Source organism: Diospyros lotus, chromosome 4 (assembly GCF_014633365.1).
Source record: "Diospyros lotus cultivar Yz01 chromosome 4, ASM1463336v1, whole genome shotgun sequence".
Lineage (NCBI taxonomy): Eukaryota > Viridiplantae > Streptophyta > Magnoliopsida > Ericales > Ebenaceae > Diospyros > Diospyros lotus.
The window spans coordinates 12,393,739-12,409,959 of NC_068341.1; the positions used below are offsets into that span (position 1 = coordinate 12,393,739).

The following is a 16,221-nucleotide window of genomic DNA, read 5'->3' on the forward strand; positions in this document are numbered from 1 at the left end:
TTTATGGCGATTATGTATTGATATTACAGTGGGTATACAAATTGAATAAATGCATAAAAAAAATCTTTATGTAAATTAGTCCTAAGAAAATTTAGACACTTATCACATAAAATGCTAATTTAATATAACCTGTTATTTAGCCCCGGACTGGTGCAATTGATTCTTCCTAAATTAACTACATTTGGAAACAAAATTGTGTTGTAAGCTGGCAATCTTAAGTTATAAGTTGGAGAATTAAGTTTATTTAATTTATTATAATTTTATAATAGTATAACAATGATTAAAAAATTGGCTTAACTACTAAAGAAAAAAAAACTCAACTTTAGACCTAATTTTTAATTTTCTAATAAAAATAATAAATTTTCAATTGATTTCAATGGTGGACAAGTATTATTAGTCAATGTTTAATTTTCTAATAGCATCTTAGCAAGAGAGAGGTGGATGATGCCCACGAGCATAACCCAGCACTTGAAGGCGAGCACAAGTTGCTTTCAAAGAGATCTTGCACTGTAAATTGTTATATAGTCAGTTGTAGGTTACGTGTTCGAACCTCGATTCTGGATTATATGATTTAACCTCCCTGCAAAACTCTTAAGACTGAGTTGCGAGGACTCCCGAGACGAGAGATTTTACCTTTGCACCCAAAGAGAGAGGCGGATGATATGGCATCCTAGGAAGATAGAAACAAACAAACCCCATAAAAGAGAGAGAGAGAGAGATCAGTTGAACAAAATCATCTGAGGCACCGATTTGGGAAGGTGCTAGGCTTGCAGCAAACCAGAGCCTGGCCCTGAAGTTTCAATGTAATCTGCTAAAAATTGGACAATAAACTTTTCTGTCTGAGAATAACTCAAGTTTAATTGATCAAAGTTCAAATTTTGTCAAACAAACTCTTCTAAAATGTTTTAAATATTTTTTAGAAAGTCACTTTAATCAATCAAAGTTAGTTTTAATGCAATCGACCAATGTTGGATAGTAAGCTTTTTTTTCTCTTTAGAAATAACTCAAATTCAATCAAATAAAGTTAAACTTTGATCGACTAAACTCTTCCACGATGTTTTAGACATATCTTTTAAAAAGTCACTTTACAAAATCAAGAATCCTCTTAGATTATATGTTTTTCTTAGTTGTTTCTCATTCAAATTAAATCATATGGAACCTATAATTCTTTCTTTCTTTCTTTTTATATGGATCATTTATTGCAAAAATAAATCAAACAAAATTTTGACTCTTTTGGGCAAAACAAACTTGTATTTTTCCTCCTATCTAACTGTGCCTTTGATTAAAATGTTTTCCAATTGATGTCTAGCCTTAATTAGTTTTTGATCTATTGCAATATCTCTTATAAGTTGATATTCAATACGCAAACCGAACAATTTGATTTCTTGTCAGTCATTTCCCTGCAAAACTAAAGCATTCTCTAAGGCTGAAAAGGACATCACTTTAGCTTATAATGTTAAATTTTGATTTCTAAAGTATTTATGCTATAATATTTCCTACAAAATTTTGTACATCTTCAAAATGAAAAAGACAAGGCCCTGGCCTCTATTCATTTTCAATTTCAACTTTGCTGAGATCTTCTCTTTCAAACTTTACAACATTGAAGAGATACTTATTAGCTCTCAGATTTGGGTACTCAAAGAATGTGTTCAAAGCATCTACCTTTTATTAGACAAATTTTGATATATATATATATATATATATATTTATGGCACTACACACCTATGAGGTGAATTGGGTGAATAAAAAAAAAATGTGTTTTGAAAAGATTTGAATGACACAATAAAAGTTTTCAAGTGAAAACATAATGTAATGCTTGAAAAGATAATAAATGAGCGAAAAAAAAATACAAGAGATTTATAGTGGTTTCACTCTTCTCAGTTTACATCCACTACTCTAGTGCCTAATTAGAGATTTTCAATTCATTAGATAAGATTCGAACTTCAAAACTCAATCCAATATCACTAATAGCTATTAGCTAGTCTGTTAGCACTTCTAAACTTGGAAACTCTCAAAACCTATAATGAAATATAAGAGATACAATTCTTAGTACACATGAATCTCGAAATCTTGTTATAACAAGGCTAAAAGGATTTTACAGAACAAGAACAAGGTTGGATAGAATATTAGAAGATGAGAACAATGAAACTCAAAACAAAGAAATCTAAAAATCTATATAGCCCAATCCCTCTCCGGCTACTTTGATTTTTAAAATGTCTTTTATTTATAAGTTTTAACATTGCTTTAAATATTTCTAGCCGTTGGAAATCAAAATGGTAAAAAGATAATATGTAAAAAAATAACAATTTTAATTTTTTTCAAACAGAATCTATCGACAGTTTTCATAAGCAATCAACAATTTTTTCTAGTTTTGTCAAAAACAATCAATAGTTCGATGTAATCGGTAGACAATCTACTAAACTTTAATTGTATGCGGTCACTATCAATAGTTAGATTAGAGAGCATGCAACTTGATTAGTCAACAGTTTAAAAGAACCAGGCGATACATTATTTTGAACTGTTTATAAACTTATTTTTTATTATCAAAAAGACTTATGCATTTTTCTTTCTTTTAAGGTTTATTTTTTTTTTTTTCATTTTAAAACTTTGACCTAACACTTTGGAAGTCATCAAAATCAGATATTGTTCAAAATAGTTTAAGTGCAAGATTGAAGCAATATTTATTAAAGTTTTGTGTAAAATACCCATAATCAAAATCAAACCAACATCTTTGTTGCTCCAACCTTCATCTTTAATCTTTAAAGGATTGCAAAGAATTTGTTATTGTTGTATTTAACTCATCTCTGTATGAGGAGATATCACATTGTTGAAAGATTTATCTTACTATAAAAGTATTCTTGTTAATAAGGATAAATTATCGAGGTTCTAATTTTTGGACAAAAGCTACATTTCTCGTAATTTAATAGTGAAACTTTTAAGTTTTAGTTTGAAAAGAAATTATCTAAACTCTTAAAACCTAACCTTTATAAAAATATATATATATATGTTTGTACTTTAATTGTGTTCTAAAACGTGGTCTACATCTATCAACAAATAACACTCAAAATTAAACTCATTAAAATAAAAAAAATTGAAAAAAAAAAATCTTTGAATTTTCATAAAACTCAGTCATCTCTCCTAAGTTATTTTTCTGAATAACGAGTTTAAAATTGAAAACGTAAGTAAAGTTGAGTTTTTTTTATAATTAACCCTTAAAAATAATATATATATATATATAAGTATGACAATTGTTAGGATAATTGACACTTTTGCAATCAAGAAGCATTAGAGCCCCTCCATGTTTAAATGCTCACTCCATAATATATGTGCATTCACTTTTAATTGAATGTAATTTATGGAAATTGGTTACGCCACCTACCCTCTTCCTTCAATTCTTTCATCAAATCTGACCATTATTGTGTCATGTTTGTAATAACCATTGGAGCTGAGGGGTAGGATCGTCCTTCTAAATTGTAGGGGATTGTATTCAATATTGAATTCTTCCTTCAATCAAATCTATGGCTCCCCTTATTTATTTCTCCATGCAATTTATGTGCCCCCCACAAATGGTAGATAACCCTTCACCTAAATTCATGGGACTTTGAATCCTTCAATTCTAATTTTTAATTTTTTTTTTCCCAAGCAAGAGAACTTGCAGTTATTAATTAAAATTATAAAATTATTATTATATTATTTACATTTTATATATAGACCAAAGTGATGGTCCAATTAGTATAAGAGTTAAAATGCTCAAAAAATATTTCATTATGTCAAATTTAAGGGTAAAAGGTCAATAAAATTAGCTCGCTCACTCTTCCTTTTAAGGGAAAAGAAAAATGTATACAAAATTAAAGAATTATAGCCTCCACGAAGCCCTTGAATGATTAAGGTTCTATGTTTGGAAGGTCCTTTTTTTTTTGACTAAATCAGCCAAACATTACAATTTATAATTAATTTTAATGTCTTTTCTTGGCGTTGTGTCCAAAAGAAGGCGGTCTTAAAGTATGTTAACCTGTCTATTTGTTGATGACCGGTACGGCTGCTTGTTTTTCTCCAGCCCCAGACATTTGTCACCTCATCATTGTAATTTGAAAAAAGAAAAAAAATTATAATTATAATAATAATTTTTAAAAAAATTTCCAGAAACTATAACAATATTTAAATATATATATATATATCAACATTAAAGCCAACACCAACTTGTAGGCAAGATATTAACACTAGACTCTAGTTGCATCAGCTGCAGAATGCAAATTAACTGGGCTGAGATTCGAATTCCTGTTTCTTGGTTCAGTCACCACTCAATGCCTGCCTAATGGGGAATGCCCAGAGCCAGCTATTATCTAGCTAACCAAACACTGTCCAGCGAGAAAATTCCAAGACATACCACACCGTCAACGTCAGATGATACTATCCTCCCCCCCCATGTGTGCCCTGTCTGTTCCTCCAGACTCCAGCAAAATGAATCTCCCACATTCCCTTTGAAAGACATTCAGGTAGAACACACGCTAAGAAGAGATTGAGCGGAAATCCAGCCACCCACTAATCCATATCTCACTAAATTCCTTGTTTGATGTTTGGAAGACAAATTTTTCTTACAAAAAAAATAGAGCCAAAAAACCAAAGAATCCCAGAAAGGAAGATACAAAGAAAGATGAGAAGAAGCAATAAGTTGAATATGGTAATTAGAACATCATCATCACTATTCTTCTGGGTAAGATTTTCCTCCATCTCCAGAAGGAAGCTCATTCTTCTTCTGTCGTGTCAATTCCTCTTTCACCCAGACTCTTATCACAGCCCTCCTCTGAAAATCGCCCTAGCAGAGCAGAGAGTTCAATTTCCATTCAGCGCTGGGCGACGATGTTCCCCGTGCTTCTCCTACAATCCAATATGTACGCGTACGATGCCTGTAATTTTCATTTACTCCACCTGCTCCCCGATCAAGTCCAGCCCAACCAGCAAGAAGGATATACCCTGGAAGAGCAAGAAGTAGAAATGGATACCCTGAGCAGACAAGAGGCTCCTTGCTGAAGCTGTGAGGAGGAGGAATGCCAACGTTAGCTCTTTTGTGTACATCCGGTTGTGCTTCTTTTTCCGGGAAGCATTCTGCTCCTTCTGTTTGATTTCCTCGCGCATTTCCCCCAAATCAGGCTCCGACAAGCCCCTTTGAGGCTTTGGCTCTTTCTCAAGCAAGGAAACAAGGTCACCCTCGGAAGACCGACCTGATTTCTTTGTAACCACCCACTCGTATGCGCTCCCAAGTTGGAACAGGCCGGATATCATGGCGTTGAATTTGGTCACAGACATGGTGTTTTCAAAGAGAAGGTAGGGCACAATGAAAGGGAACGATTTGGGGGCCGGGAGTATGTTGAGAAACGACATGGTGGCCGGGACATAGCAGACCACCCAAGCTGGAAGCTCAGCTTCCGGGATGAACATTGTCATGGGCAGAATTATGCAAAACAGGGTGAAAGAATAAAAGGGCAGTATCAGTTTCCTAAGTAAGAAGAAGAGGAAAATCAAATTGGCTTTCTTCCCAACGCTGATCTGCAAGGGCACCAATGGAAACAGAACAAGTCAGCAATCGAAATCCAGCCAATTTTGTCATATATGGAGAGAATTTACCGGGACAAACGTCAGTAGCTCTATACCTTTGCTCGGATGATGTCAGGCAAACAAAGCCGAAACAGCTGCATTGGCCCGGAATGCCATCTGTGCTGCTGTTTCCGATAAGCCTCATAAGATTCTGGTAATTCGCATTGGCACTGAAAAGGAAGCATAACAAAATCACTGTCATTTTGAAAAAGAACAAGAGCGGCGGCGGCAACAGCAACAGCAGCAGTAGTAGAAAGATACTAAGTTTGTATCCCATTATGTAGAGTCATTTCTATCTATGGTCTATCTTTGTAAAGCCTTTGTAACTAATATCATACACTTATGGTAACAAACTACAATGAAATACCTCAACATCGTTGAGGAAGACGAATTTCCACCCATGGAGGTGAGCCCGAACGGCGATGTCCATGTCCTCAACCGTGGTCCTCTCAAGCCACCCACCAGACTCCTCCAATGTCTTTATCCTCCAAACACCAGCAGTCCCATTGAACCCGAAGAAATTGAGGAAAATTCCATTCACTTGTTGCTCAACTTCGAAATGAAAAGCTAAATTAATGTTCTGCAACCGTGTTAGAAGGTTTTCATCCTTGTTCACAAATGACCATCTCGCCTGAACTAGCCCTAGATCCTCATTATCCTGAAAGTACAACCAAATCAAGGATTGATTCAATTAGCTCGGTCGCAGCCAAGTCCTTAACTATCCGCATAAACACACGTTCAAGCAAGTAGAGAATTATCATAGAAATAAGATTCAATTCGGGAATTGCAACAGAAACCATCTAGTACCTTGAAATGGGGAACTGTTCTTTTGAGAAAATCAGGGTTTGGCTGAAAATCAGCATCGAAAATGGCGACAAACTCATAATCTTTGACATAGCTGCAATTCATGGCGGACTTGAGATTACCAGCTTTATAACCCTCTCGAATCACCCGATGCCTGTAAACAATATTGGCACCCTCTTGCTGCCATTTGTGAACCTCGTCTTTTATCAGCAATTGGGCCGTCGGATCATCCGAATCATCCAGAATTTGTATTAGCAGTTTTGACTTTGGCCAGTCGATATTGCACACAGCCGCAATACTCTGCTGATAAACCTGAGATTTTTCCACTATAAATTGAGAACAAACAATGTTGTAATCAAATGGGTTTTGCTAAATCACTAAATTGCTGAATTTACCTCCTTTTCGTTGCACATGGGGATTTGGACAAGGACCATGGGAAAGAAGCCATTCTCGCCGGATTCTGGATCGGCTGGGCCTTCTTTCGGTACAGGTTTAATCTTTTTTAGTCGGATCCAAAAGCAACCCAAACAGAGAAATAATCTATCCAAGCTCTGGACGAGGAAGAGGAGGATACATACATTGGTGAGGAACTGAAGTGGTGGAGCGAGATACTCGGCCCGGATCAAAACCCACCTCGAATACAGCCAACCAAACGCGCCCTTGACGTCGAATTGGGAGGCTAAAACGGATAGATACTGTAGCTGGAGATTTGGAGCGCCAAAATGCCAGCCCTTGCAATAGGCAGCGACCTCAAACCCTAGCAGAAGAACGGAGAGCCAAAGGAAGACCTTTATGCAAGAGTAGATGCGGGATTTAACGGTCAGGTTCTCAGCGGCGGCGCGGTTGTCGGAGTCGGGGTCGGCATCCGTCTTGCCAGCGGCGACGCGGCGGCGGATGGCAGCGGCGAGGCCGAGCATTGCAGTGGCAATGGAGGTGAGGCAGCCGGCGGCGCGGTGGGCCTTGAGGAGGAGGACCCAGGTGAGCTGCTTGGCGTTCTTGTTCCGGGCCTTGTCGCGGCGGTGGTTGGCGGCCGGAGCGTCGCCGGAGGGGAAGATGAAGTCGTCGTCCGAGGGGGCCTCGAGCTCCACCATGGACCAGTTGTTGGGGTTCTCCATCTTGACCACCACCGGCGTCCCCCTGTGTGTCTCCTTCGCCCACCATCCAAACGACGGAACCATTTCCGGCAATGATCTCCGACTCCTACGAAACCAAATCCGCAATACCTGCTCCCAGATCCAATGTTGAACGCCGGGAAACGGAAAAGGCTAAGATTCTGACACCATTTCGGGGATAAAGAAAATCAGCAATGGAAGAAGAAAAGCAGGCGTAGGGTTTGGGTTGGAGCTTATGGGGCATCAAACCATGGCGCAACGTTCAGATATATGGGGAAGGTAGTTAGAGAGAGAAGACGAGGGATGACTTGTAAGACGAGTCCAAAGGGCTTTCCAATTCAATTACAGCTCGCAAAGAAACACAAATCACAACTGTGAGAATGGGGGGAGAGAGAGAGAGAGAGAGAGAGAATAGAATACAGATTATGGAAACAGCTCAACGCGCCTTTGGACGTTTGATTCCCGGGGGAAGAGAGAGAGAGAGAGAGAGAGAGAGAGAAAATCAAAAACCAAAACTCATATAATAGACAGCACGTTCTGCGTCAACGTCATACATCAACCCACCTTCCATTACACCTCTCATCTCTTCTTTCTTATTTTCAATTTTCATTTCCCCCAACATAAACTCCTAATTAATCGAAATAAATAATCAATCAATCCCCAAATTAATTACTTCCTTCTTAACCAAAGGGTAGAGGTAGAGGTACAGGTAGAGATAGAGGTAGGGGGCAGAGGTAGAGGCAAACAGATATACACTTCTGCACAAAATAGCCTCAATCTGCGCTCCTCTCTCTCTCTCTCTTTCTTTCTTTCTTTCTTTCCCTGTTTTTTCACCAACTTCGCCTCTTTTTTAATCATGAACAGGCATGTCCTATTACGTCAGCCCTACCCCTCCATAATTGTTTCTTATTTGAACCAAATAATAATAATAATAATTTCAAAACCCAGAAAATAACTTCCAGAGATACAACGCACGCAGGCCTGCGTTAACAGAAAGCAATGAACATTTACTCGAGAATGAGAACTATTACAAGGTCATGGAAGTCGACATTTCAAGGTGCAAGATTGAATCTTTGATTTCCTTCTGCTCCTCCTAAATCAGCTGTATTTCCTATTCCACAGAATGAAAAATGAAAAAATGACAAAGAAAGAAAAAGGGACCAAATGGAAAGAATTGCATCTGCATTTGCATTTGCATTTGCATTTTCCCTTTTCCCCTTTCCCTGCAAAATAACACCCCCCCCCCCCCCCCCCCCAACACACACACACACACACACACACTTTTTAATAAATCAAAGAAATTAATCCAGCTTTAGTCTGTTCTCTCAATTCATGCGTACGCGTTAACTTCAGCTAGAATTACTCTAAATTTGTTATAAATTATGTCATCTTCGATTTCAATGCAAAATCTATAATAAATCTGGATGCCTGTTATTGGGATAAAATATTATTTGCCCTTTCGGTTAGTTTCATTTTGTTTCTTCTCCTTTTAAACTATGAAATTCCATTTTTATTCCTTTCGGAGGGACAGATTTGGAACCCGAAGCTTCAAGAGAAAACCACAAGTGTCGGTGGCTTCACGACCAGGTCCACCCATACCATACATCCAAAAACAAAAAAAAATAAAATTAGATAAATAAATAATTACTATTCAATTTAAATTACCCAATAAACGTTTGACATCATCCATCATATGACCGCCGTATCAAATAAATAATCGCTCATAACTTATGTTACTACCGAATTTCCCGCATCAATGACTCAACCGCGATGGGACCTCGAGGGACAGAAACGTAATTCCATAATTATATAAACAAATATCATTATATTATTAATATTTTTTTCATTCTGTTATTTCATGGGGCGTCTAAGTTCCACGCGCCGAGTACGAGCGTGGAGTATTGAGTCTGGGTGCAATTATATCAGTGGCAGTGGACAGTCTTTAAATTGTCAAAAATACCCCTGGAGCGAATCGCCGAACCATGGCCACCGACAGCTTCTCTGTCGGGGAGCGCTACAATTAACGAAAGGAGGGAGTGTTTGGGGAAATCGCACGAAGAGGATAAGGTTTAGGTTTACTCCTTACTTCTTTCTTTCGAAAGAAAGAATAAAAATATGGTAATAACAGTGGGGCCGAGCTATGGTAAGTAGCCGTGCGATGTGAAGGTTTCTGGGGCGCAGGATGGAGGATGATGAAGGGTGAGTACGAAGCTGGTGGTATCACGCCACGCCCTGGTCACGTGACGTGCAATGGAAGCGGTAAAAGTGGTACCGTTTCAAAATTCAAAACGGGGCTCATGAAAAAGCAGTGACCTTCCCTGCCTGCCTGCGCTTTCTGTTCCAACACCGCGTGAAAACAACAATTAATAATAAATAAAAATAAACTATCAAGCTGGTGAGTCTGAGGAGGACCATAAAAGTTTTCGTACGGGTAATTTAAATCATGTCACGCGTTGTAAACAATCACAATTTAATAACACTTTTCTTTTTCTTTTTTTTTTAAATTCCATTACCCTAATGTTTTCAATATTTACTAAGATGTTATATCAAAATTAAGAGTGACACTTTTAAGTTATTTGAGTAAAAATGACAAGATATTGTTAATTTTTTATTAAATATTTACATATTTAATTTGAAAAATATGTTTGTTTAATTTTTAATTAAATTATAGATAACTGTCTTTTTAAGTCATAATTATTATTGAATATTTATTTTTATTAGCTACATTCTGAGGTATCCCATCAAAAGTGGCCAACAAGAAGACGTTTGTGTGACGACCAATACCCAAGAATTTAATAAGTAAGCGGTTAGACTTGGAGGTGTTTTGCTTTTAGTTTACATGTGAATTGAGTTAAGGTTTGAATACTCTAATTATGTATTTTTTTTGGTAAATCAAAGAACAATTGTTAAAGTGATTTGAGTTAGGTGAGTTCGTTCAGCCCTCTTAGTAAACTCAATCTCACCAAATTCTCAGGAGTTGGCTTGAAGGCTCTTGAATTTAGACCCAAAAAAAACTTTCAAATTCCAATATTATTATCCTTATAAAACAAACAGTTTACACAGAATTTTTAAATCCTAATTTTAGTCATTTTACCAACTTAATTTACCCCCAACTCAAATTTTTACTAAAACACTAATTTTTAATCTCGCCTCGATTTAATTAATTTATCAAATACTTTTTATATCAAATTTATTTCACTTCAACACATTAAACTTAGCTCAACTCATCTCGCGTCAAAATTCATCTTTTTTTTTTTTCACTCTTAATATTACCGTAATAAAATAATATATAATTAAAATGAGAAGAAATTAAAAAATTATACAAACCACCACCCAGTTCATCTTTAAATTAATTAATTAAAATGGATTTTTAAGATTGACCCAGAAAAATAGACAAAACAATTATTCAGGCACGTTTCCAAACCTAGTTAAATTATCACACCCATTCAATAGGTCAACAGTTTGACCGGGTGAATTGGTTTGCAATTGCAATGCAATCGAACACGAACCGGTGGTTCGGAGATTCCTGCAGGGAGATGCCAAAGTCCAAGTGGATGGCGGAGCGGTTCATTCCCGAGACCGAAACGATGATTGAGAAAAAGGCACGTGAGCAGCAGGGCACGCCCTGGCTCCATGACGCTATTGTCACGCTAGACACGTGGAACCGGACTGTCCAAATACGGCGAGCTGTCGGAGAGTGGGGCCCAATTTAGAGAACGAACAGGCTGTCCACCACCACCGCCGGCTGCACCGCCACGTCGTGCCTCCGGGAGTCCTGCCCCGTAATATTCGGTGCCACGCCACGTCGTCGCGCCCAGTAGCATTTTGGGTGCCTTTTTATTTTCCATTTTATGAATTTATTCGGAGCGGTGAATTTTTATTACTTGGTGCATTTATATTTTACCAAGTAAAAATAAATACAAAAAATATCTTTTATGTTTAAAAATTATAGTAATTAATATAAAAAATTAAAAAACCTACAAAAAAAACAAATATATATGAATACTGTACATAAAATTTATATTTGCAAAAGCATTATTGGTTGATGGTTTTATTATGTTGTATTGAAATTGGTGAGTGGCTTCAGCAAAGCAAAGTGGAAGAGTCTTTGGAAAACAGTGTTGTTTTAATAAGATTTGCAATCTTGACAGCTATCCACATCCATGGCTTTTTTCTTTACTTTTTTTTTTTTTTCATGGAAATGCAGAGAATTTTAAAGAAGTTTCTTGCCACGTCACGGTTAGGAATGGAGGAGGAGGGTATACATACATATATATATATATAGATAGATAGACAGACAGACGTGTGGTGTGGTGTGGTGTGGTGTAGGACCCCTCCAAGCCAAGCCTTTTACTTCTTTTTTTTTTTTTTTTTTTGTAATTAATATATAATAATAATGGAGTAGGTTTGTTGGAAGAACATTGGTCCAAATGTTTCTTTAATCAATATATAGTATTGCTGGCTGGCTGGCTGGCTGCTCTGAAGGTTTTATATTATGGTCATGCTTGGACAGTCCATTTTTAAAATTGCCTTTTTAAGAGTAATTTTAATTAATTATTACTACTCCAGCAGCAATGATTAATGAATGTCGAATCCGTGGGCATGGCCGTGGTTATATCCATCCATCCCCGTAGCCCCGTATGGTTAGTAGCAACTAATCATACGCTTCTTAATTGGGCGGGGGGGGGGAGACTGTTGCGGCCAAAAACTAAATATTCTATTTGTAGTTTCTTTCTGAAATTGATTTGGTATGAGTGTGATTTTGTCATTCCCTTAACGGTGTGATCATCACCCTCAATACTTTTGAGGATGAAAAATAACGGAATAGTTGCATAAAATTTAATTATTTGACTGTTCGTTTCGTTATAAGACTTTTGCGGCCAAAAAATAAATACTCTATTTGTAGTTTTTTTCTGGAATTGGTTTGGTATGAGTACGATTTTGTTCATCCCTTTAACGAGATGACCATCACCCTTAATGTTTTTGAGGATAAAAAATAACGAAACGACAGTCAAATAACTAAATCTTACGTAGTCGTTTCATTATTTTTCACCCTCAAAAGCACTGAGGTGATGATTACCCCATTAAAGGGGCGAACAAAATCGCACTCATTTGGTATGGCATGGGTGGATATATATATATATATACATATAGTTAACTCAATTAGCTAACTTCTAAGGATGTTTTGACTTTTATTATTAGTAGTAGTAGTAGTATTAGTATTTTCTTTTCTTTTAATAGGAAAGAAGTCGTCTTTTTGGCTTTTTTTTAAATTTGAAATAGATGAATAGTTGAAATGTCTGTCTAGATCAATTGCATTTGCAATGCATGTGTAGTGTAGAAGATGGAATGGAAGGAAGGCGGTGGCTTCCAAGGCTTATTGACGATATGGGTGGGGTTATTAACCTAATCAACCAATCAAATTAATCTTAGAATTAAGTATTCTTGATCGTGTCGGAGACATTCTTTAGATTACTTAACTTGTGTTTTATTTTTATTATTATTTTGTGTGTGTGTGTGTGTGTGTGAATCGTGAAAAAGTTGATGCTTTTACAAGAAGAATAATTGCAACATATATATACTTGAGGGAAAAGGTATTGAAGAAGAAGATTAGTATGAGCACCCTTTTTGAAGTTATTAATCATTGTTCTTTAGTTCATTAATTGAGAATGTGGGGGCCAATTCAATTGGTTGATGAAGTGAGATTGTGCAATCAATTAGGCAACTTAGTATGGTAATTTGAAACCACCCAAAATTAATAGCACCATCCCATATGATGATTGTATTGTATTGTATTTGTATTAGCTACTCTCTATTTTGTATTACGGCTTTACTAAATGTTTAGAATCTATCAAATTTTTAGTTTTACTTCACTTCAAGAGAATAATTTTTTTTTTTTTTTTTGTGTGTGGCTAAAAAAGAGCACAATATATCAATATATCGTTATATCATTTAAATATTTTAATATTTTTTTATACAAATATTAGTATATATAATTTCTTTTAGGTAAGGTAAATTATTTGTATAGAATAGAAGGGTACGATTCATTAATATCTCATATACATTTTGAGAAGGGATTTATTTATTTTTCTAAAAATACTAATACATCATTTAATTTATGGATTTTATTTTTCATTTTGAGTGTATTGTGCCCACTGCTTCTTCTATACTTGTAATGAGAATGTGCGGTCTTCCATGTTGTGTTCTCCGCCGTGTGTTTCACTTCTTTGACCAAACCCTATAGAAAGAATTATTGGCAATTTTTTTGTTGCTTCCCTAAGCGGGGTCTCCGTCAAACACATGAACGGAATCCACATTATGAGCCAGGTGGAGATGGGTGCCACATCTTTTTGAAATTCCACATTTTCTAGTTATCAAGATTGACCTCCCAACGGGGAAAAACCCCCAACTACTACTCTCTCTTTTTTTTTCTTTTCTTTTCTCTATTTTAAAGCAATTTTGAGAGAAGAAAAAGCAGAAAAAGGAAGAATGAATGTGAAAACTGCGGAAGAAAATAAGGTTAAAAAAGGGGGCCTACCCACAAATCTCCATCAGCCCAGACAGATGGTGACAAAAGCAGAGAGGCTTGTTTTGTTGTTTTGGTTTTCTTTTTCAAAAGGGTTAAACTAATATTAAAGCACACTCGTGTATAAAAATAGACCTTACTCATGAGACCTCGATTCGTGACACTATTTGACAGCCCATTGCCCACGATCCATGTAGAGGCCATCAAAGCCACTATTCCCTGCCTAAATTTCATGCAAGACACAATAGTCGAACTCGAGATGTTTGGTCTCTATTCAAAGTCTGATTCCAGTCCGGTTGTCACCTCCAGAGCAAAGAGGCTCGGTTTCAGCAGTTTAAAAAAAAAGAAAAAATGCTGAAATCCAAAGCCTAACTTCAACAATATACGGAATCACGGAGCCTAACAACATATAACCTCTAGGGCAAAGCATATACAGTTTTCAAGCTTGACAGTTCAGTTGTGAAAGAGAAAGGACAACCTCCCTTGCTCTCAGAATATTGTATTCTTCTCATGGTTGATTGAGTATTTGCATTGTGGGAACAATTGACAAATGGGTGTTTAGTCTTAGTAAGCCAAATATTTAAGAGATGATTTCGTCAACGGGTGACATTAGTTCTATACATGTACAGACCATTCATTAAGTTATTAAACTGACTGTCCCAATACGATATCACCAAACTTGATTTTCAAAAGGAAAATGATAATCACATTAAGTCTGAAAAGATACATAAGTTGTGTTATACTTCAAAAACATGTATGGGTGGGATAGGAGGCAGCAACAATCTGGCTGGCAACCTCAGCCATGATTGCAACCAGAATTTTTTTAAGACACCGAAATAAAAGAAAACATTATTTATGTATTTATATTCTTATACGCACATAATTAAGTTTCTTTTCCCTTGTTGGCTTTTTCTTTCATAAATGCTCTTTACCTTTAGTACTTTACTGATGGTTTATAGATTGTAAAGTTAAAGTAGAAAATCCGATCCACCACACATATTCAACTTTCAAGGTGGTTGTTTGTGTACATAAAGAATGACATCTAAAACAGGGGCCCCCCATCAGCAACACTATTATGCATAATATCAGCATAGTAACCATCAAATTATTGTCACGTAATCTGGTCAAATGGATACAAGCAGAACCTGTCAGAATTTCAGGTTCATTTGGCACACATTCCAAAATTTTAGGTTGGTTTAAGATCCCCCCGAAAATAATGATGACAGACAATAAGAAAGGTAAATGTATATGAACTAGCATGAAATAGTTTCTTAATGTCTATGCATTTTCATGGTTGAGGAACGAGGTTACTGGAAAACAGAAAAATAGAAAGAAAGAATAGCAGATATCCAACTGTTATGAAGCAAAATTGAAAAGGAATTTTGCTTGCTTAATAATGGAACACTTCAATCTTCCAACATCAGGAATCTTTACAAGGTGCCTTTCACTGTAGCACAAGACGACGGAGTAAAAGGAGAAATGGGTAAAAACATTGATCAGAGACAGCCAGACATAAAATAAAATATTTGAATGATGAAAATAACTGCCTCAAGGACTTCATTCTGTAGTCCAAAGTTGAACTTTTCCACTGTCATGGACCAAGAATATTCATCCAGCAAACAAAAAAGTAAAGAAGAAACTATCAGCCAAATAAAAAAGTAAAGAAGAAATAGAGAAAGAACAAAAACAGAAAATAAGACAAGCTCAAAATAGAGAAAATAGCGAAATGGAAAATGAAGAACCAAATAAATCCAGGTACGTGCACCCATGAGTTCTCCTGATTGGCTTAATGGTTGGTTAATCTTTAAGTTCAGCCCAGGATAAACGCCATTTAACTGGCCTAATATGGATATTTGAAGAAACTCTATAGCTTTATCAGAGAATTATAATTTAGTAACCACCTTGGATCTCCATTACACAATCGGAGCAAAGATCTTCTTTCATGAAGATGTAAATCCAGAGAATAAGAAATGTGACGAGTCATATTTTATTTTGTGTTTAATGTGTCTATGAACATTAACAAATAACGTAAATGTGACTGGGAATTACCATGGTGGCTGATGACACAGTGGGCATCATCATCCGACATGCTTGTCAATCTTTCTTGCTGGAAACCCCAGCTATCCCCATAGAGTAGCCAAAAGAAAAGTTAATTAGCATTGATAAACTTGTGAAGAGTATAGA

At 36.3% G+C, this 16,221-nt stretch overlaps 1 protein-coding gene across 1 annotated transcript; it reads right to left on the reverse strand.

The window, feature by feature from the left end:
- Positions 1-4,513: 4,513 nt before the first annotated feature.
- LOC127800253 (probable xyloglucan glycosyltransferase 12) lies at positions 4,514-8,309 on the reverse strand. Its single transcript, XM_052334763.1, has 5 exons — positions 6,795-8,309; positions 6,403-6,711; positions 5,963-6,253; positions 5,652-5,765; positions 4,514-5,547 (listed from the first exon to the last, which is right to left on the reverse strand). The coding sequence occupies exons 1-5, from the start codon at positions 7,575-7,577 to the stop codon at positions 4,921-4,923; spliced, it is 2,124 nt and encodes a 707-aa protein (XP_052190723.1). The 5' UTR covers positions 7,578-8,309; the 3' UTR covers positions 4,514-4,920.
- Positions 8,310-16,221: the final 7,912 nt, after the last annotated feature.